This window comes from Triticum aestivum, chromosome 6B (assembly GCF_018294505.1).
Source record: "Triticum aestivum cultivar Chinese Spring chromosome 6B, IWGSC CS RefSeq v2.1, whole genome shotgun sequence".
In the NCBI taxonomy this organism is placed as follows: domain Eukaryota; kingdom Viridiplantae; phylum Streptophyta; class Magnoliopsida; order Poales; family Poaceae; genus Triticum; species Triticum aestivum.
The window spans coordinates 402,851,517-402,874,453 of NC_057810.1; the positions used below are offsets into that span (position 1 = coordinate 402,851,517).

General features: G+C 44.8%; 1 protein-coding gene across 1 annotated transcript; it reads right to left on the bottom strand.

Annotated features, from left to right (window-relative positions):
• Positions 1–17,598: 17,598 nt before the first annotated feature.
• Positions 17,599–22,713, bottom strand: LOC123137280 (isocitrate dehydrogenase [NAD] catalytic subunit 5, mitochondrial). Its single transcript, XM_044556975.1, has 8 exons — positions 22,488–22,713; positions 22,047–22,219; positions 19,132–19,452; positions 18,791–18,952; positions 18,613–18,687; positions 18,373–18,482; positions 18,224–18,296; positions 17,599–18,042 (listed from the first exon to the last, which is right to left on the bottom strand). Exons 1-8 carry the CDS (start codon positions 22,699–22,701, stop codon positions 17,851–17,853), a joined length of 1,320 nt encoding a protein of 439 aa, XP_044412910.1. The 5' UTR covers positions 22,702–22,713; the 3' UTR covers positions 17,599–17,850.
• Between the last annotated feature and the right edge of the window lie 224 nt (positions 22,714–22,937).

The window sequence follows — 22,937 nt, forward strand, 5'->3', positions numbered from 1 at the left end:
AGCATGGCAGCCCACATCACCATGGGACGCATTGGAGAAGTTTACCATAAAGATATTAAGGATACTATCTACCAGATTTGTGGGCGCCGAGATGAGAAATGTGAGATGATCAGCACCAGGAAGGATAGATCAATCACAGCTTTCATCCAGGAGTTAAACCAACACATTCGACGTCAGGAGAACCAGATGTGCATAGGCATGGTAGATCTGAAGAAGGCCTTGACCAAGATCACGGAGTTCGAGGAAGAACTCAAGTCTACACGTGATGGATATGCGGAGCAAATGACGACACTCGTGAAGAAGAATGATGATCTTAAGAAGAAGCTAAAAGTATTCATGGGATTTCCCGCAATTGGAGGAGAAGACGATGATTGCACTTGCCCGGAGAACTACATCATCATCGACGACACCGACTCGGACCCAGATGATAGCGATGATGACTTTGTTGATGAAGCTGGAGCAGATATCATGGAGTCTTCGACCGATCAATTTTTCTAGTTGACCACCAAAACAGTAGTAGTATTCTCCCATGTACATAGTATAGTCCGAGCACTTTTGTAATGATAGGTAGACCGTTGTATGCCCTTGTTTGTATTGATTGAAGTGATATTGATTGCATTTGTCTCATGTGCATATGGGTAGTGTTTTCTCTATAGACCTCATTCTATTCTATATTCTCATCTTTTCTAAACCCTCGGATGCCTCCGAGACGTGACAATGGATTTGCTTTCCCACCGGAGCTCACTCAGTTGATCCAGCAGCAGAATGCATTGATGTAGATGCTAGTCCAGAATCAGAATCAGGGGAACAACAACAACAACAACAACAACCCACCACCACCACCACCTGTTGATCACTTAGCCCGTTTCTTGAGGCTGAATCCGCCGATGTTCTCCAGTAGCACCGAGCTGATAGTTGCAGATGATTCGCTCCGCAAGATGGGAAGGGAGTTGATCACTGCAGGATGCACAGATGCGGAGAAGGTGCGTTTTGCCGCACATCAGCTTGATGGACCCACAGCATCATGGTGGGAGAATTTCACAGCCACGTATCCTATCGACACTATCACATGGGATCAGTTCCAGCAGGCTTTCCATACTGCCCATGTTTCAGTGGGAGCTATGGCCATGAAGAAGCGTGAGTTTCACAACTTGCGCCAAGGAGGACGTATAGTTGGCCAGTGTGTGGATGACTTTAGTAAGCTAGCATGTTATGCCCCAGATGACGTTGCTACGGATGCAGCTAAGCAAGAGAAGTTTCTGGAAGGACTGAATGATGAGCTGAGCATGCAGTTGATGGTAGCAACCTTCAACAACTACCAGGAGTTGGTAGATAGAGCCCTAATGATTGAAGGGAAGCAACAGCAGATTGACAACCGCAAGAGGAAGTATGGACAAGGGAAGTACAATTCTGGAGCTCAGTAGAAGCCTCGTTTTACCCCGAATTTGGGAGGACCTTTTCAGCATACCCATGGAGGAGGGAGCTCGCACAACCATAGTGGTCCCAAGAATGGTAATGGGAATGGAGGAAGCAACGGACAGAACCATACCAACCCATCGACCCCAGCCAAGAGGGATCTAAGCCAAGTCACTTGCTACAAGTGCCAGAAGACTGGACATTATGCCAATGAATGTCCTGAAGCTAAGAATGGAAATGGCAATGGGAGCTCTGGAAATAAGCCGAACCCATTCAACAGGGGACGGGTGAACCACGTTAACATGGAGGAGGTTGACGCCCAGCCAGATGCAGTAATAGGTAAGTTTTTGGTTAAGTCATTTACTGCAAACGTTCTTTTTGATACTAGTGCATCGCATTCATACATATCAAGGGGATTTGTGGATAAGTATAAACAGCCCACCAAGGTTCTTAGAACACCCATGTTAGTAAGCTCACCAGGAGCGGAATATATGGCCAGTCGAGGATGTTTTCGAGTGCCATTGAGTATAGGTAGGCATGTTTTCCCCTCGGATCTAATCATTTTGGAATCGCGAGGTTTGGATGTGATTCTGGGTATGGATTGGCTATCGATGTTTGGAGGAAACATCGATTGCGCCACTAAGTCGATTTTGCTTACCACCCCAGAAGGAAGAAGGATTAAGTATGTATCACGGCATGAGCCAAAGAGGACTCAAGTAAATTCTTTATCAGGAGTTGTACAGGAGGAAGTACCAGTGGTGAAGGATTTTCCTGACGTATTTCCAGAGGAGTTGCCAGGCATGCCACCGGATAGAGACATTGAGTTTTTGATTGAGCTTTTGCCAGGCATAGGGCCTATATCTAAGAGACCGTACAGGATGCCCGCAAAAGATTTGAAGGAAAGTAAGAAGCAGATTAAGGAGCTATTGGATAAAGGCTATATTCGCCCAAGTTCTTCACCTTGGGGATCGCCAGTGCTTCTAGTAGAGAAGAAAGATGGATCATTAAGGATGGTTGTTGATTATTGAGGATTGAATGAAGTGGCAATCAAGAACAAATACCCACTGTCGATGATCAATGATTTGTTTGATCGATTGCAAGGAGCTAAGATATTTTCCAAGATCGATCTACGATCAGGATACCACCAGTTGAATATTCGAGAGCAGGATATAGCTAAGACGGCTTTTACCACCAGGTACGGGTTGTATGAGTATACCGTTATGTCATTTGGTCTGACTAACGCACCTGCCTATTTCATGAACATGATGAACAAGGTGTTTGTGGAGTTTCTGGATAAGTTCGTCGTGGTGTTCATTGATGATATTTTGGTCTACTCAAAGAATGAAGAGGAGCATAAGGACCATTTGCGTTTGGTACTGGAGAAGCTCAGAGAACATCAGTTATATGCCAAGTTCAGCAAATGTGAGTTTTGGTTGAAGGAAGTTGGATTCCTCGGACATGTTATATCCGGAGAAGGAATAGCGGTAGACCCCACCAAAGTTGTCACTGTGACAAATTGGGAAGCCCCAACAACAGTTGGAGAGATCCAGAGTTTTCTTGGACTCGCAGGATACTACCGGAGGTTCATTGAGAATTTTTCGAAGATTGCAAAGCCCATGACGGAATTGTTGAAGAAGGACACCAAGTTTAAATGGACTGAGGTATGTGAGGCTAGTTTCCAGGAGTTGAAGAAACGTTTGGTTACTTCACCAGTGTTGATTTTGCCCGATCAGCGCAAGGATTATGAGGTATATTGTGACGCTTCTCGTCGAGGACTTGGAGCAGTGCTTATGCAGGAGGGAAGAGTTTTTTCATATGCCTCATGATAGCTTAAACCCCATGAGTTGAATTATGCCACACATGATTTGGATTTAGCAGCCGTAGTGCATGCTTTGAAGACATGGAGACATTTTCTCATCGGAAACCATTGTGAGGTGTACACGGATCACAAGAGTTTGAAGTACATCTTCATGCAGAGGGAGTTGAATCTCAGGCAAAGGAGATGGTTGGAGCTTATCAAGGATTATGATATGAGATTGCATTATCACCCCGGAATGGCTAACGTAGTAGCCGATGCATTGAGCCGCAAGAGCCATGTCAACACACTCATGACCGGAGAGTTACGAAGGAGTTAGCCGAGGATCTTCGTGAACTATGTTTGGAGATAGTTCCGAGAGGCTATGTAGCAGCATTGGAGATTCAGTCTACTTTGATGGATAAGATCAGAGAAGCTCAGAAGACTGACAAGGAGATTGCCGAGATAAAGGAGAAGATGAGCAAAGGAAAAGCTAAAGGTTTTCGTGCGGATGAGCACGATACCTTATGGTTTGAGGACCGCGTTTATGTGCCTAATGACCCGGAGATCAGGAAGTTGATTCTGCAAGAGGCCCATGATTCGCCGTGTTCAATTCACCCAGGAAATACCAAGATGTATCTAGATTTGAAGGACACTTTCTGGTGGACTGGAATGAAGAAGGATATTGTGGAGTATGTAGCAGTATGTGATGTATGTCAGAGAGTGAAGGCAGAGCATCAGAAGCCAGCAGGATTGCCACAGCCATTGCCGATACCCGAATGGAAGTGGGATAAGCTAGACATGGATTTTATCATGGGATTGCCCAGGACTCATTCAGACTATGACTCAATATGGGTTGTAGTCGATCGTTTGACGAAGGTAGCTCATTTCATCCCAGTGAACACCACTTACACCAGTGCTAAGTTGGCAAAGATATACATGACCAGGACCGTATGTCTGCACGGAGTTCCAAGGAGCATTGTATCAGATAGAGGAACCCAGTTTACTTCAAAGTTCTGAAATTAGTTGCACGAAACTTTGGGTACCAGGCTAGAGTTCAGCACGGCCTTTCATCCGCAGACAGATGGACAGACCGAGAGAGTCAACCAGATTCTGGAGGACATGTTGAGAGCTTGTGTGCTAGATTATAGATCTAGTTGGGACGACAATTTGCCATATGCGGAGTTCTCTTACAACAACAGTTATCAATCCAGTTTGAAGATGGCCCCTTTCAAAGCTCTGTACGGAAGGAGGTGCAGGACACCGTTGTTGTGGGATGAAGTAGGAGACTGTCAGTTGTTTGGACCAGATTTAATTAAGGAGTCTGAACAGAAGGTGAAGTTGATTCACGATAGGCTCAAGGTAGCCCAGTCCAGGCAGAAGAGCTATGCAGATTTTAAATGCAAGGAGACAGTTTACAAAGTAGGAGACAGAGTTTATCTTCGTGTGTCCCCGCTTCGAGGAGTTAAGCGCTTTGGGGTTAAGGGAAAGTTAGCGCCACGTTTTGTTGTACCATACAAAGTTTTGGAGCGTATGGGAGAATTTGCTTACAAGTTAGAATTGCCCGAAGGATTGTCAGGAGTTCACGATGTGTTTCATGTTTCCCAGTTGAAGAAGTGTCACGCAGAGATGGCTGATATACCGCTGAGAGATACAGTGCCACTGGAAGCGATTCAGTTGGATAGTGATTTGACCTATCAAGAGAAACCAGTCAAGATTCTCGAATATGCCAGTCGAGTCACGCGCAGCAAGGTTATCAAGTTTTGCAAAGTTCAGTGGAGCCACCATACCGAAGATGAAGCCACCTGGGAGCGAGAGGAAGATCTACTGAAGGACCACCCTCACCTATTTTCTAGCCAACCTGAATCTCGAGGGCGAGATTCATCTTAAGGGGGATAGGTTTGTAACATCCCAAATTTTCAATTTGGAATGTTATACATTAGATCATCATTGCATATCATATTTTATTGCATGTTGGCTCGATCCTAGAAATTCTACGCAACTCAAGGACCCACGGAGAGAGTTGGGGATTTCGTTATTTTCATATTTGAGTTTTCTCAAATTTTGAAAATTGGATCATTTGCTTTTAATTATGTTATCTTCAATTATTTCTATTATAAAAATATTATAGAGGGAATAAAATGACTTTCCCAAAATAAAGAAATATTGAGGATTTAATATTAAAATCAAATAAGATTTTATTTCGGAGTTTTATCGCTATTTTATTTGAATTAGGAAAAATGCGCGTTTTTCAAAATTGCATTTAGGCCCCAAATAAATGTTCATCTTGTCCGGCTTAATTTTAGAAGTCAGAGAAAATTAATTTCGGGATTTTTGGAGTCCGTTTAGTATTTCTTTTATTTTTCTGCGTGTAATTATTTTAAAAAAAGATACCGACCTACCGGGCCGTGTCCGCCCCGGACTCCTGGCCCGGCCGGCCTTATAAGTCGGGAGGCCGACCCACCAGCCCGAGCCGCCTGCCCGTGAAACCCTAGCGCCGCCGCCGCCCGAGCCGCGTCGCCGTCCCGAGCCACCACCGTCGTCCCGTCGCCTCCCCGCAGCGCCGCCGCCGCCCCGGAGCCGCCGCCGCCCCGATCCGCCGCCCCGCCACCGGACCCCCTCGCCGCCGATGCCGCCCACCCACCGGACCTCGCCGCCGGCCTCGCCGGACCCCGACCCGAGGTAGCCGTGGTTTTTCTTATAAAACCGCTCGGTTTTTTCGAAACCCTAGATGTGTTTTTTTATTAGATCCGATTCGGTTTATTTTATTTTCTCGGTTTAGTCTATTTAGTGGACGTTCATCCCTGCGTTCGTTTTAGCGAACGGTTTTCATCGTTTAGCCGCAGACAACGAGCGTTCGTTCGTTAGCCTGTTCGTCCGTTTTCCTTTTTCCCAGATTTTTCCGCGATTATTTCTGATCCGATTTTCGTTTTAGTATAACTTTTCGCTCGTTTATCGGAATCAGGCAATTTAAGCGCCTAGAGTTTCGTCTCGAAACCCTCTTTCCATTTAACCAACTCAAATAAGTTTTTGTTACTGTAAAATTTGACTTAGGTCCAAATTAGTAAAACGAAGCTTGTTTCTTTCGCCGTTTGAGTTTTGTTGCTTCGTTTGATTTGATTCCTTTTGCAAACCGGAGTTCTTAAGTTGAACTTTCTGGTTAGATCTCTATTTGAGTTTTACCTATGCATTAGATGAGTGCTTATTGTATGCTTGTTTGTTTGCGATAGAGTACCCGGATGCGCCGCTTGCTACTTCGAATCTCTAGGTTTCACGGATCATCAGCAAGGCAAGTAACACTTTGATCATACCTCTTTACTACCCAGTTTTATTGCATTAGATCAATCCTCAAACAATTGCATGATTAGGATCTGATTAATATGTGGGTTTTGGGAAGTAGATGAGGTAGAATCGATTACCTGTTTTATTATCTAACCTTTGGGAGTTACTTCTATGTTTGCTTATATTGCTATGCTATGCTAGTAGACGTGGATTGGGTGAGTGTATCCATGACAGATGTGAGATTGTTAATTAATGGTTTACTTAAGGTGGCAACTTAAATACACATCTGGGTGGACTGAGGCACCTGGGATTCCAGTGATTGCCTGTGTTTTTCTTTATGGACCGCCGCCTAGGCTCAAAGGGATCATGAGATTATTCATGCTAGAAACTTCCGTGTGCAGCCGCAAGCTACTATGGGCTCTAGCATAGTTGATTATGTCGTGTGAACTCTTAAAGTGGTAGACTAGCAGATGTAGGGGAAAGTAGGTGTAACTATCTACCCATCATAAGGTGCAAACGCTTCTGAAAGACTATGTCTCGGTCATCCGTTTCTCAAACACCATGTAGTGCGAGAATCCCTACGGAGGAGATTGAGTCTTGCGGGGAAAAGTGCACAAACCACTACAGAGTGTATAAACTAATCATGGTTAGCCATGTCCCCGGTTATGGACGTTTTGAGTATCTAGTACTTGGATTATCATGTGAATCTCATCGTGTTACTTCAATTAATTTTGTTGGGTTTAATGATGATGCTTAATTGGGATTGAGTTGGGTGAACCTTCTCAATGTTTAACAACCACCATGATAGTTAAATAAAACTTATTCCTTTGCAGTAGGGAAAAATTGGCTTTATGCAAAACTGTAACCATAGAGCTTTCCACCTGCCATATATGCATGTTGTATAGCATTATTCCTTTTCATTACTCTCTATGTGTTACATGCCAGCATATTCCATGTGCTGGCCCATTTTCGGGCTGCAACGTTCATGTTGCAGACTTTTCAGACGACGAGTAAGGTGCCATAGGTCATGGTCTTATACTCAGTGATGTCATTGGAGTTGATGGACTCGCTTATCTTCCAAGCCTTCCGCTGTTATCGTTATTAGATTGCCTTGAGCCATATTTATTATAATAAGTTCTCTTTTGGAGACATTCGATGTAATAAGTGTGTGATTGTCACTCTGTTATAAATCCTTCAAGTACTGTGCGTGTCAGCATTACTGATCTAGGGATGACACTGATGCACAGAGATCAGACTGTTTGAGGTCTGGTCGCTACAAGTGAACATGTGTAAAGGAGAAGATTCACCTTTATGTATGAGAAGTAGAGGTCGCACGTGTCACTTTCCAAACGGACTCTTGACATGGTGATGACCGTAGGATGCTCTGCATCAAGATATGTTTGATGTAACTCTTTTTGCGGTGTGTTTGTTGGGATCCGATGAACTTTGAGTTTATGATCAGATCTATGGTTTTGTCCATGAAAGTTATTTGAGTCTTTTGATCTCTTATATGCATGATTACTTATAGCCTCGCATTTCTTCTTAGAATCTTTGGTTTAGTTAGGCTGACTAGATCAAATTTTCTTGCCATGGGAAGAGGTGCTTTGTGATGGGTTCGATCTTACGGTGCTCAATCCCAGTGACAGAAGGGGAAATGACACATATGTATCACTAATATTAAGGATAACAAGATGGGGTCTATTCCTACATGAATAGATCTTGTCTACATCATGTCATCGTTCTTATTGCATTTGTCCGGTTTTCCATAAACTTAATACACTATATGCATGCTGGATAGCAGTCGATGTGTGGAGTAATAGTAGTAAATGCAGGCAGGAGTCAGTCTAATAATCTTGGACGTGATGCCTATATAATGATCATTGCCTGTATATTGTCATAATTATTTGAAGTACTATCAATTGCCCAGCAGTAATTTGTTTACCCGTCGTATGCTATTTTTCTCAAGAGAAGCCACTTGTGAAATCTTCGGCCCCCAGGTCTATTTTCTCATCATATACTTTCAGACCAATATTCCTATTTGCCTTTTTATTTATTTGCCACTTTTATTTTCATATCTATATTATCAAAAACCCAAAAATACCTCGCTGAATTTTATTTTATTTTATTCGCATCTATCAATCTACTACAATTTTATCCCATCCACTTGACAATTTCTGGCACCGTTACCCGAAAGGGATTGACAACCCTTTTAACACGTCGGGTTGCATGTATTTGTTCTTTGTGTGCAGGTCCCGTTTACGTAGTGTTGCTTGGTTCTCCTACTGGTTCGATAACCTTGGTCTCATAACTGAGGGAAATACCTACCGTTGATGTGTTGCATCATCCCTCCCTCTTTGGGGAAATACCGATGTAGTTCAAACGCATCAATGCACACACGGTTCAACTAAATGAGTGTGTGCGATCCAGAACAGAGAGCACAGGTCCATCGCGGCGGAACCATCGGTGATACTCAGCAAATCACGGACGATTTGCAACACATCTACGTGTGCGTAGGGGCTCCCGAACCGTTTCTAATAGCACATTATCGCACATGAGAGCTTATAGTAAACCGTGCACAATGCAAAATGAAATCCCACTCGTAAATTGTTTAGCAAACGTGTGTGACCTGAACGAAAAGCACATGTCTCTCATACCGCAACCATCGGTGATACACAACAAATTGCAGGTGATTTGCAGCACTTGTATGTGTGAGAAGGGGCTCCTGAACCATTTGTGATAGCACATTATCGCACATGGTAATTTTTTGGGAAACGCGTGTGATGGTGTTATGCATGGCAGACGATTTTCGGAGAATACTCGTGTGTGATGGGGCACATATCGTGCACAGTTCCTGTGTTGGCCCGTGTGCGTTAGATATTGTTTCGAAAAAGGTCCTGTATGAAACACCGTTTGGTTTCACTGCGTCATTAGAAACGTATGATCACCAATCCCACATGTGTGCCAGAATGTGGTGTGTGCGATATGTTGCTGCATCGCATACGATTACATTTGGCAACGCATCTACATCATGGATCCTATCCCCGGCGGTTTTTGGGTCGTGTGGGAAGGACCCCTCGCACACACTAGCAAGGTGATGGTTTAAAATGCCTTCACGGAAAGGGGTCAAAAACCGTTTGTGTAGTAGCTCATTGTACTAGTGATTGCACTACAGCTACAACCTCTTCAGAGGATCCTCTTCTCAAATGAATCAATCATAAGATCTACGGGGTAGTGGGCGGCACATAACCATCTCGCTGTAAACGAGGACGGGCTGGTAAACAGCACGGACATGCAGACGTGCGGCAAGAAAGGACTTGGGCTATAAACCCGATTACGTCCACCCTATAGATATCCTCCTCCCTTTTTCTGTATCTTTCAAAGCTTTCTTTGTTAAAGCTCGGCATGTACGGTGCGACCTTATGAAAAGAAAATAGACCCGGTCACTGTGCATATATTCATGTTATTTTATTTTGTTTCTTGCCTCATAGCCAAAGATAAACTATTGTGATACACACCTTTTCAAAATGTGCTCGCTATTGGCCAGGGGGCTCGGATATAATCTCACACCTAAGTTAAAGTCTAAATATTATATTTGGCATCTTGGATGTTGCACTATATGAATTAGTTTCGGACCATGATTTTGGTCAATAGTTGGGTTGCCCGGCTCCTATGCTTACCTCTTATGTTTTTGCTTTGTTCGGCTAAGAGTATAAATGGATAACCACTGCGATAGCTCTTCTAGCTCGAATGGTAAAGCGCCTCAGTGGAGAAAGCAGCAAATTGGTTGTCTTGGTAAGTGTAAACTAGTCGACGCCTCATGACTGTGTCAAGCCAAGGATCGTCGGAGGTCACCCGTGTTAAACGAGGGGCTTTTCGTAGAACAAGCTGAAGTGGTTAATGGTTTAAACCTCAGCAAAGGCCGGACACTTTATAGATCGTGGGCTAGTTACTTGCCACCACCATGAAGCTCCAATGACCAAGTGAAAGTCATAAAACCATTAGTCTGATTGCCTAGTTTCTACAAGCATGAACCACCTTCGGGCACCGAGACGTCGGCTAAGGGTTAAAATTGAAATAGAAACACCCCTTGTATCATGTACAAGGCGGTGGAAGCCGACAACTGGTAACTTTCAGTGTTAAATAGTCGCACGGGAGTCGAAATTAAACAAATCCGAAGATAAGGCCAAATTCATTCAACTTAAATAAAAAGCTTTTCATTTTTTTACATCATTCATACTTCAGCATTCCACAACACAAGATAAAAGTACATGGTGTCCTTACTACATTGGGGCTCGATGATCCGACACCCTCCATCACCTCGGCCAGATACTGCTATAGCGTCATGTTCTACACGGTAGGCAGTCCCGAAGCCACCGTCATCGTGTCAATGCGAAGATAATGTGTCTTCATGCAGGCATACGCCCGCAGGACGCCTTCCAAGCAGGCAGACCGCTTCCAGCGCTGAACCTAGGGGCCAGCATCTTGGAGACGAGCCACCAAGCCGAAGAAACTGGTCGGTAGTGGCTCTGCTAGCCAAATGTTGACGCAAAGGTCCTCCATGGTCTGCCTCGTCATGCGGTAGAGATCCATTAGTTGTTGCATCTGATTCTTGAGCAGCGGTGGATATGATGGCGCCTGGAAATGTTGCCAAAACGCCTTCTCCGCAGAATGACCCTCCAAGGCACTGAAGTAGCGGCCAGTGTCGGACACACTTCTCGGCAGGTCCGTGAAGGTGCCTGAGGATCGACAGAGCTGAGTAAGCTGGACGAACCTGTTACATCGAAAAGTGCATTAAAGCAGATAAGGCTTACCAGCGGCGATTTGCTTCACTTGTTGAAGCTCCTCGCGATCAGCTCGGGCCTGGGTCTGGGCCTCGACACATGTCGAGCTCAACTTCTTGAGCTCGGCGGCCTTTTTCTTCTGATCCTCCCAAAAGGTGTCGCGCTCCACATACAATCCCTTCAGGATTTCCTCAACCTCGAGGACCCGAGCATGGTCCTTGCCACGGGCCACCTTCTCCTCGGCCAGCTCCTTGCTGGCCTTCACCGTCGTAGCCTTTTGTTGCTCGACTTCTTGCCGAGCTTTTTTAAGCTCGGCCTTCAGGGCCTCAAGCTCCGTAGTCGCACCTGACATCAAACAGCTCGGCATTAAAAATAAAGCTAAAATAAATGCAAAACAAAATCAGCTAGGCATCAGCTTTTTTGCTTACCTTGAGCCCCTCGATCTATTTTTGCATTAGATCGAGGTCCTCCTTGGACCGCTTCAGCTTGCGGTTCATCTCTGCTAACTCCTCGGAGTTAGAGCTCGAAGCCGAAGTCGAGGCATGCACAAATAATTGGGCACCCGAGTTAGAGCTCGAAGCCGAAGTCGAGGCATGCACAAATAATTGGGCACCCGATATTGATTCCAATCCTCTGTTCGTTTCTTTCAAATCCAAACAGACTCTCATGGGCAACTACATAGTCGGTTTCATATATGTGCGAATTGACCCCCAAGTCAGTTTTTTAAACCAACTTAGGGATCATGGGCTACTACTTGTTACGCTCTTATGAGCATTATTTGCAATCTCATAGTCTTCGGACAATTCATCTTCAGTCATGTCCGAAGAGGGCTACTGGATTAAGCAAGATCAACCTAAGACGCAGATGGTAAAGAAAGGAGGTAAGCAAGGATGTGTTAAAACATACCTTGAAACCTTTGAAGAGGCCCTTGAAGACCTCATGCATTCCGGCTTCTATGGACCGAAAGCCACTCAGCGTCGTGCCGATGAGGGCACGATGCTCTTCTGCGATGGAGGAGCCCGTTAAGGCCACCTCCAGCTCCTCCGGCCAACCCTTTTAAACCTTCCCTAAGGCAGGAGGGGTGGGCGGAGCCACCTCGGTTCCCCCCACCAAAATTGTGGGGATGAAAGCTTTTGGCTGCGGTGGCGGCGGTGGGGTCTCTTGGGCCACTGACTCTGTTCGAACCAGCCCGCCTTCTTAGACCAAAGGGACTCCTTCCCCTTGGCCCTGGATGGCCGAGGTATCGACCTCGACTGAAGGAGCCTTGATACCGTCCCCCGTGTTGTTGACAAAGGAGGTTGGGCGTGATGTCGCTTCCTCCAGTTCGTCATGAGCGGGGGAAATTATGACATTCTCGCGGTTCTGCTTTCCACCATGAGAGGCGGGGGGGGGGGGGGGGTAATCATCTGAGACCTTGTCATCGATGAAGGCACATTGTGGACTGTGAAAATGAGAAATGAGCCATAGGTTATGAACTATGCTCATGGATAAAACGTTAAGTATGTTTGGATTACTAGAGTTACCTTCGGGGTGCCGGTTTTGTCTGCTTCGGTTATCGTGGCAGGAGGTCGTCATCCGACGAGTCGGACAGTGTGTCCTGGGTCGGCGTGGCTTGCTGTCCAACTTGATCGGCCGAGGCCTTGCACATTTTTTTGCGGGCCCAGGGGTGCTCCACCTCCTCTGCGTCATCGGGCGCCGCCTTTTTTCCTTTGGGGGAAGGCACTCCTCCCCCCCTTTTCCTCTGCCTCCTCTTCCTCCTTGTGGGTGGATCTATCAAGTATCACTCAACGTAATGCTATAATAGGAGAATTGGTACCGGGATTTGTTTCTCACACCCACAAAAGTAAAGCTTATGGAGTAGCTTGGTGGGGATAAGTGGCACAAAATTTATGCAATTGTTAGCAAGATATCAATAATTTGGAAAGAGATTCACAAATTCACAAGTAAAACAAGTAGACCAATATCAATGAGTGGCACACAGAAACACACACACGCAGATAGATAACCAAGGTTGTGCAACCAAGGAATGAGCACAAAATGTGAAATCCACGGAAAACGCTCGTGTTGCGCAACTCTAGAGAGACGCTACCATGATTGCTCAACAAGGGAGAGATATGAAACTTGTGCACAACCTATGAGAGACAAAAGACTTCCTATCCCAAGTATGCTATGTATGTATTGAAGGAAATATGCCCAAGAGGCGATAATAAAGTTGTTATTTTATATTTCCTTATTCATGATAAAGGTTTATTATTCATGCTAGAATTGTATTGATCAGGAAACTTAAATACATGTGTGAATACATAAACAAATACTATGTCCCTAGTAAGCCTCTACTAGACTAGCTCATTGATCAAAGATGGTAAGGTTTCCTAACCATAGACATGTGTTCTCATTTGATAACGGGATCACATCATTAGGAGAATGATGTGATGGACAAGACCCATCTATTAGCTTAGCATATTGATCGTTCAGTTTATTGCTATTGATTTCTTCATGTCAAATACATATTCCTTCGACTATGAGATTATGCAACTCCCGAACACCGGAGGAATACCTTGTGTGCTATCAAATGTCACAACGTAATTGGGTGATCATAAAGATGCTCTATAGGTATCTCCGAAGGTGTCTGTTGAGTTGGCATAGATCAAGATTAGGATTTGTCACTCTGAGTATCGGAGAGGTATCTCTGGGCCCTCTCGGTAATACACATCATAAGAAGCCTTGCAAGCAAATGACTAAGGACTTAGTTACGAGATGATGTATTATGTAACGAGTAAAGAGACTTGCCGGTAACGAGATTGAACTAGGTATGTAGATACCGATGACCGAATCTCAGGCAAGTAACATACCGACAGACAAAGGGAATTACATATGTTGTCATAAAGGTTCGATCGATGAATATCTTCGTGGAATATGTAGGAACCAATATGGGCCTCCAGGTCCCGCTATTGGTTATTGACCGAAGAAGAGTCTCGGTCATGTCTGCATCATTCTCGAACCCGTAGGGTCCGCACGCTTAACGTTCATTGATGATATAGTATTATATGAGTTATGTATGTTGGTTACCGAGTGTTGTTCGGAGTCCCGGATGTGATCATGAACATGACGAGGAGCTTCGGAATAGTCTGGACGTGAAGTTTGATATATGGGGTAATAGTGTTTGATCTCCGGAAGGGTTTTGGAATTCACTGGAAGGGGTTCCGGATGTTTCCTGAAATGTTTGTGTACGAGAACACTTTATTTGGGCCAAAGGGGAAAGCCCATGAGGCTTATGGAAAGTGCAAATGGGAGTTTTGCAGAGACCAGAGGCCAGACGCCGGGGACCCTGGCGTCTGGTCCCAGACGCCGGGAACCCTGGCGTCTGGCCCTGGAGTCCGAGAAGGACTCTTTCCTTTCAGGAAAAAACTGACTTTGAGGAGGCTTTTACTCCAAATTTCGACCCCCAAGGCTCAACATATAAATAGAGGGGCAGGGCTAGCACCCAAGACACATCAAGATTCACCAAGCCATGTGTCGGCAACTCCGTCCCCTCTAGTTCATCCTCCATCATAGTTTCCGTTGTGCTTGGCGAAGCCCTGTGGAGATTGTTCTTCATCAACACCGTCACCACGCCGTCGTGTTGCCGGAACTCATTTACTATTTTGCCCGTCTTGCTAGATGAATAAGGCGAGGACGTCATCAAGTTGAATGTGTGATGAACGTGGAGGTGTCGTATGTCCCGTACTTGATCGGGACGGATCGTGAAGGTGTAGGACTACATCAACCGCGTTGATAAACGCTTCCGTTTAGCGATCTTCAAGGGTATGAAGATGCTCTCCCCCTCTCGTAGCTATGCATCTCCATGGATAGATCTTGCGTATGCGTAGAATTTTTTTTTCATGCAACATTCCCCAACATGTATGGTTCCCGGTGAACTCGCACACAATGATCGAGGATGATCAATGATGTCAATATGTTATGCAATGTGGTGTGATGCTATGGCTATTTCTTACAAGCTCTTTGTTTGTCTCTTGGCTTAAAAGCTCTCTCTCTCTCTCTCTCTCTCTCTCTCTCTCTCTCTCTCTGTGATATGGCCACTATGCGCAATGTCAAACAAGATAGCAATTATGTATATGTAGGAACAATTTGATGACACAAGAGATGATATGATAACATATGCATGCAATGAAAGCTATACGGAATGCGTATCACTAAAGTGCACAAGTATCGTGGCCCGGTAATACTCAACAGCTAGTCTCGGTAGGCAAGTGACGCAAAATGGCTCGAGGTTAACAATGCAGTGGCAAGGGAGTATGCTAAGATGTTGACGAAGTTAACGTCCTTGCTTACAGTGGGGGTGTCAAATGGTGATGCGATCATTGTCGATGTCGAGTCCATGGCGATGATGAGTGTCGGTGGTGTTGACGTCGAACCGTTCCTAGTTAGCCGAAACACCCTAGGAAACAGAAACCGCAACTCAAAATCTCAAGAAAAACTTGCAAAAATCAGTTGTACCGAAAAACGTGGTTGCTATGGGTGCATTGGGGTGTTTGTGCAAGGATAATAGTGGGGAAAGATGGCTTTGTATGCGAAAGAGAGTGGTGGAGTTGGCTATTTTTCAGTTTTGACAGCCAAAGCCAGATGATCCGGGAGGGGTTCCGGATCGTCCGTGCAACCTCCGGGAGCTCATACCGATTGTCCGGGCAGGTCAAACCGTGGAAAATTTGGCTCGGGATGAACACGAAAATTTGGGGAGAAAGAAATTTTTTGGCGATTTTGGGGGAGATTTCACGGTGGGGATGGTGGGATATGGTGTGGGAGCTACATCCACCTATAAAACTCCAAAAATGGATCAAAATCAACAAAACATCATCAAAACCAACAAATCACAAAAATTTGGTATGACTTTTTTAGGGGATTTTTGAAATTAGGCAAAAACACACAAACATTAGGCTAGAAAGTGGGGGTAGGGACTCCGAGATGTGAATCAACCTTGCTCTGATCCAAGATGATGTAGGGGAACCCTAATTGATGATCTTTTCATACTTGGAGGGGTAAGAGGGGGGAGAACAACAAGAGGAATCACTCAAACAAAACTCAAATCACACATCCACTAGAATAGCATACATGAGATCCACTAGAATAGCACTAGATCGGTTGATCGTGATCGGATCGCGAAGAGTACGACTACATCAATTGCGTGATAAACGCTTCCACTTAGCGATCTTCAAGGGTATGAAAATGTTCTCCTCCTTTCGTAGCTATGCATCTCCATGGATAGATCTTGCCTGTGTGTAGAAAAATTTTGTTTTCCATGCAACGTTCCCCCAACACCCTAGTCGTCGGTTTACTTGGTGCCTTGGGTGATGATGCCGTGTCCATGGGGATGACTGAAGGATGCTCCACATCAACCATGCTCGAGGGGAAGAAGGCAAAGCTCAAAGAAAAGAAGGTGAAGATTGTTGTCGATGCAGAGGACGCCTAGATGTTGTCCTTTAAGGTGTAGTCTTTGGATGCCGACGTAAAAATGATCTACAAGCCGTCCGGTACAAGATGTTGCAGCGGCAACATGTGGAGTTGGAAGCACCGGACACCTTGAGCGTGGAGGAGGGTTGGATTGCCGGTCAAAAACATCTCTTTTTTTTGCACAAACTATCTGGCAGATATTCTTTTGTCATCGGGCATGTTTAAACCTAAGCATACTTGCCTCTTTTTTTATGTGATCGGGCATGTGATCTGACGCTGGTGTGATGGAGCGTGTGCTATGTATCAGACTTTTATTCGAATTCCAAATTACCCTATACATTCGGACATATACAAGATAGCATTGGATGACAGCCTCTGACATCATTGTCCACGGACCCCTGTCCACAAGCGGACGCCAAAACAAATTTGCAAGTTAGCGTTAAAATGCCCTTAGAAGCACCCCTTCCAATTATCAGGCACCCCTCCCATCGATGATTGAAGGGGGCACTTCTCCGAAGATTGCATGTATGAGAAGAGGGAAGACCATCCAAGATTACCCAAGAAGTTACCCAATCCCATAAATGTCAAGTTCAAGAAAAGGCTCTTAGCTCAAATCTCCGAACACCAATAATGTTTTACGTGTTAACGATGTAGCCCAATTAAAGCTTGTCAACAAGGATGACAAGGTGGTCAAGTAGGCAAGCATGCATCCTACGGGTACCAAATGTTGTGACAAGTAGGATGAAATTCAAGTTTTAGTTAGTTTGAATCTAAAGTGAAGTAAGATCACTAAGTTTTGTTAACTGACCTTGTTGAGCACAACGAGGACGGTAATACCATGACAAAAAGCAAAAGAAAGATCAAAATCCTGTTCTCTAAGAACTAGAACGAACAAATTATATGCGCTGATGCTGCCAATGATTATTACATACGATTCTTCAGCTTGACTGCAATGCTGGTAAAACTTTTCCAAGGACAAGAATGCGAGAATTATTCAGGAGCCTTAAATGGTGTCTTAACACCCAAGGAAATCGAGGTGCCTGCCACTTAACCTACTCAGGCTAAAGCTCCTGGTATGCAACAAAATTAGGTGGGAGGCAAATAATCGAGAGAAAGAGCAGCTGGTGCTCAGATATGATCGCAAACTGCTTTTGTGTAGTCTGATGTTGATGACTTCCCACCAAGATCAGCGGTTCTGTACTTCCCCTCGGCAATTGTCTGGAGGATGGCATTGTGGATCCGGTCTGCTTGGTCATTGAATTGCAAGTGGCGCAACATCATAACAGCACTCAACATAAGAGCAGTTGGGTTTGCAAGGTTCTGCAGGCAATCGAATATCATTCAGTCGACAAAGGGACATCATGAAGACTGTCTAGACATCACGAGAGAACTTTGGTTTCATATGCACATAAGGAACAAAGCCAGAAACCCATCAATTAAAACATCATGAACATGTACATACTGAGAAATCTCATATGGTAGATATTTAAGACCACTTTACCTTGCCAGAGATATCAGGTGCAGAACCATGAACAGCCTCTGCCAGACAAATGCCACCTTCACCAATGTTGCAGCTGGGGAATAAACAATAGTTAGTTGATATCGTCTAAAAAACACAGTAAATCGACTCGTGAAGATAAAAATCTCTACCTGGGAGTTAAGCCCAATCCTCCGATCAAACCAGCACATAGATCACTAATAATGTCACCATACAGATTTGGCATCACTAATACATCAAATGTACCAGGATTCTTCACGAGCTGCAAGAGGATGCAGTTCATACTCAGTGATGTTATAGAAGTAAATGGCATACTTTCAGTACATGATTATCAAGTGTGCAAACGGTGAAATTAACAAGTGCGAAGTTTCAGTGTTGACAGATCAACATACTGTCATGCAGCAATTGTCAATAATGACTTCCTCATATGTGATTTCAGGGTACTTCTCAGCTACTTCACGGCAACACTAAAAGTGTACATATAAAATAACCATGAGTTAGCTCTCAAGACAAATGAAAATGGGGAACAGATAGCATCAACAAGAAGGAACAGGGGTGTAGCCATCAAACCTTGAGGAAAAGTCCGTCTGTTTTCCTCATGATATTAGCTTTATGTATCGCAGAGACCCTCTCCCTGCCATTGGCTTTGGCATAATGGAAAGCATACTCTGCCACTCTCAAACTTGCTTGGCGGGTAATAATTTTCAAACTTTCCACAACACCCCTCACAACCTGAAGAAAAAGAACTGTGCCATGACTAACAAGAACAAGAAGAACCAGCAAGCCTTTAGTCTCCCAAACAAGTTGGGGTAGGCTAGAGCTGAAACCCATAAGATCTCAAAACCAGCTCAGCTCATGACTAACAAGAACAATGGGAAAAAAAACTATCTTTAGGAATGAATACACCATACCTGATGCTCAAGGCCACTATACTCTCCTTCAGTATTTTCACGGATTGTCACAAGGTTCACATCATCATATCTAGTCTTGTAGCCTGGGAGGCTGTTGCAAGGTCTGACATTGGCGTAGAGTCCAAGTTCTTTCCTTAATGTAAGATTCAAAGAACGGTGGCCTTTTCCAATAGGTGTAGCCATAGGACCTTTCAAGCCAACTTTGTTTCTACGCACAGACTCCAGGCTCTCCCATGTCAAAAAGCTCTCTGTTCTGGGATCAACTTCCGTACCAACATAATGTTCTTCCCATTCTATCGGTACACCTGCAACATTGAATACCTGAAACAGCAAAAGAAAAGATTAGAAGTACAGAAGTAGAACAAGCTACCTTCAAAGAAATCATGCATGAATGAGTTTTGTCCGTGAATTTAATAACACTCATCTTAGTAGCAGTATTCTTGCAAAACTCAGTTGCAAAAGTACAGTTTACAGGTAAAGCAATTAGCTTCAGATAGCTGGAACCATGTATCGAAGTTCAAGATAAGAGAGACGATCATGTCACTGCAATTTAAAAACAGATGGGCAGCCTGGCGCAAAAGACAGGCGGGGCAGCTCAGGCTTTGACTTCACCACTCCAACAAGCCTGGCCTGGCCCGACAACTCTGATAGCAACTAATCCAGCAGGCAGCCACCATCTAAAATTGCCCATCCCCAACTCATCTCCACTCCCATCTCCCTCACCTCCACAATGTTAGGGTACCCCTCCCTCTCAAATCCATAACTGGAGATGGTTGCAAGCTTCAGCCCCTCCCCTCTGAACGACATGAGTCAAGGACGCCAGCCGAACCCCTTGTTAAGATCCACCAACAAGCTCAAGATCGCCTGCATCCTTACCTTCGAGCTCTTTGAAATCTGTGTTTTCCGGCTGCTCGTCCTGATTTTAACGTGAGATGAAAATCCCAGCCGCATCTGACCTCAGAATGTTTTGCAGTAGATGTGCAGATGTATTGTCCAACCTGGTAGCTAGAATTTTGATGCTGGCAAATTAATTTAGTTTGTACAAAAATATATTGGTGTAGTGATGTTTTAATAGCAAAAATATACTAGTGATTTGATTTGTTACTAATAATAGCTTTATATGCATCTACCAAAGGGGATACCAGTGAGCAGCTGGCATGTCATCAACCAGCAAACAAGGTCTTGATAGGAAATAAGGTTCTAGCGGATCTTTGTAAAAAATCTAAAACTATATAAATGCAGTACAGATACTGTTCCTTCAAAAAGTTTCTAGTTGATCCAATCCCCAAGATATCAGTCACTTGTTCCTTTTCTGCATGACATCTTTGTCGATTGCATATTACAGAAAAAATAATTCTTATGTTCTTGTCCACAATGATTTTTAAGCATCTAAGGCAACTTAAGGACATACCACCTCTCACCTATTGGCTTTGAACCTTTGATCATCCTGGGTTCAGTATACAGATACAACAGAATGAATGTCAATGTAGACATGGAGTAGATATCCACACATTATGAATGAGCAATGTATATGAGTTATTTCAGATCAAAATTGGCAAAGATGCATATTCTGAACTTTCTAGAATGACAGGAGCATCCAAGGTAATTATTCAGAAATATTACTGAAATCCCAATAGCCATTCTGTTGCAAAAAAAGAAGCCAAAAATCAAAACAATAGCATAACCAAGTTACACAAATGACACAAAGTTCCAAAGTGAAACAGGGTTTTCCCAGAAATACAAGCAAATTCAACTGTGCCCCAAATTCTGAACAGACAGAAGTCCGGCTTTCTGCAAAAGAATAAATCATCTTTACTATTGAAGGGTAGTCTGCCATCGTTGTCATCATGGTTAGACCTCCCCTCCCCTCGTATGTGCTCCCCTCCCCTCGTATGTGCTCCCCTCCCACCAATTTCTCCATACCACCGCCTCCCCCAGTCCTCGAGAGCGGTTTGTGCTCTCTTGCTCCTTTCCTCTCCGTACGTTTCCTCTGTCCCACGATTCACAACGTGAAAATACCCTCTGCCACCCCATCCAATCTCACTTCTACCTTAACCTGTCACGGACTCCTTGCACCGTGACTTTGACGCTGCACACACACACACACACACACACACACACACACACACACACACTCCCCCTACCATCCATGATGTGCATCCCCTAGCCTCACCCTGCACCTGCAGTCCCTCCCCGCCCAATCCAATCGTTGTTGCACCGCCAAAAAAAAAATAGTACAGATGAAACAGCAAAAAACGCACACCTGCGTCTACACCCAGCTTAATCAAACCAGCAAGCGACCAGCTCACTCATGTTCTGAGTGAGAAAGTATATATAAGTACATGTCAGTGTTTCCACGGTCCGTGCGCACTTACAGGTGCAGTGTTGCGTGCTTGCTTGAGTTTTTCTTTGAACTGTTGCAAGTCCATTGATTGCTGTATACAAATCCGACACAACTCCAATTATTTTGTAGTCCCGTAGCAACGCGTGGGCTAGTTACTACTCCCTCGGTTTCTAAATGTAAGACGTTTTGGCAGTTAAAATTGAACTGCCAAAATGTCTTATATTTAGGAACAGATAATTATGCTGGGTGTGAGGATAAAACTCACACCTGTTAATATCGTATCAAACATAAGGAAAATCTTCTACCTTTCTTGCTAAACTTAAAATTGCATGGGGCCAGGGAAATTGCAAGAGATGTCACTAGCCATCTAGGGAGGCCAACCACTAAAAACTTCTGTAGAGCTCAGCATTAACGATATGCCCTTGTTGGCGTAGCTTCAAACCTTGATCAAATCAAGTATAAAGACATTTCTACATCATAAGGAAACAGAAAAGCAGACCAAGTTGTGGTAAGAAATCATACATGAGTCTATCACACAAATACGACACCCAAGAGAAACAAAATCCTCTACCTGCTTGACCGACTCGGCGATCTCAGGCCCGATGCCATCACCGGGAAACAGGGTTGCGCGGATAGTCTCCCCAGCCTCCGTGGAAAACGATGCCCCAACATGCCGGCCCGTCGTCCGCGGTAGGACAATCCCCTGAAGCAGCCTCCGGAGTGCCATGCCTCCTCTCCGCCACTCTGAAAGGCAAAAACAACAATCAAACCTATACTCCAGGTGACTCCAGATATCTACGCAGGCGCGTCGATTCGACCAAGCAAGCATGCATTAGTTTTCACAGACTAGGCAGAATAAGCGCTCATGCATCGCGAATCGATGGATCGACCAACAAAGCACAGAACGCCACGCCCGATGGTCTCCGATCGAATCGGGGATAATTCAGGAACCGCGAAATCGAGAGGAGCGAGATCGGATCGGGTAGAGGGAAAGCGACGGTGAGGAGTGTACCGGAAGAAGGAGATTCGCGGGTAGTGTCAACGGCGGCGGCGGCGGCGGCGGGGGGCGGATGGGGTCCGCGGCGAGAGGGGGGGGGGGGCGGGGAGGGCTGGACGAAAGATGGGGATGGGAAAGGGAGAAAAAAGGGTGGCAACGTGCACAGAGACTCTTGGCCTCCACCCAGGGCCAGGTCTGCGGTTCCTCCTCTTCCCATTTGGCCATCCATCTGGATCTGACGGTCTGCGTTTCCTCAGCCAACTTTTTTTTTTTTGCCTCTAATATTTGTGTTGTTGGGTACCCAAGGGCACAAGGTGACATCAGGTTGCAGATGGGACTGAAAATGGGAGTCCCCCACAGCCCACTTAGTCCTGCCAAGGTTTTTTTTCCTTTTAACATCAAATACAGACACAAGTGCTCATATACATGTGCATACACTCACCCCTAAGAACGCACACACGCACA

Excerpts from the sequence above, each read along its gene's own strand:
- LOC123137280 (XM_044556975.1), bottom strand. The coding sequence starts at position 22,701 with ATGGATGGCCAAATGGGAAGAGGAGGAACCGCAGACCTGGCCCTGGGT. Across the intron at positions 19,453-22,046 it reads TCGCCGAGTCGGTCAAGCAG|GTATTCAATGTTGCAGGTGT; the intron begins GTAGAGGATTTT and ends TTGCTGTTTCAG. Across the intron at positions 18,043-18,223 it reads CACCTGATATCTCTGGCAAG|AACCTTGCAAACCCAACTGC; the intron begins GTAAAGTGGTCT and ends GATTGCCTGCAG.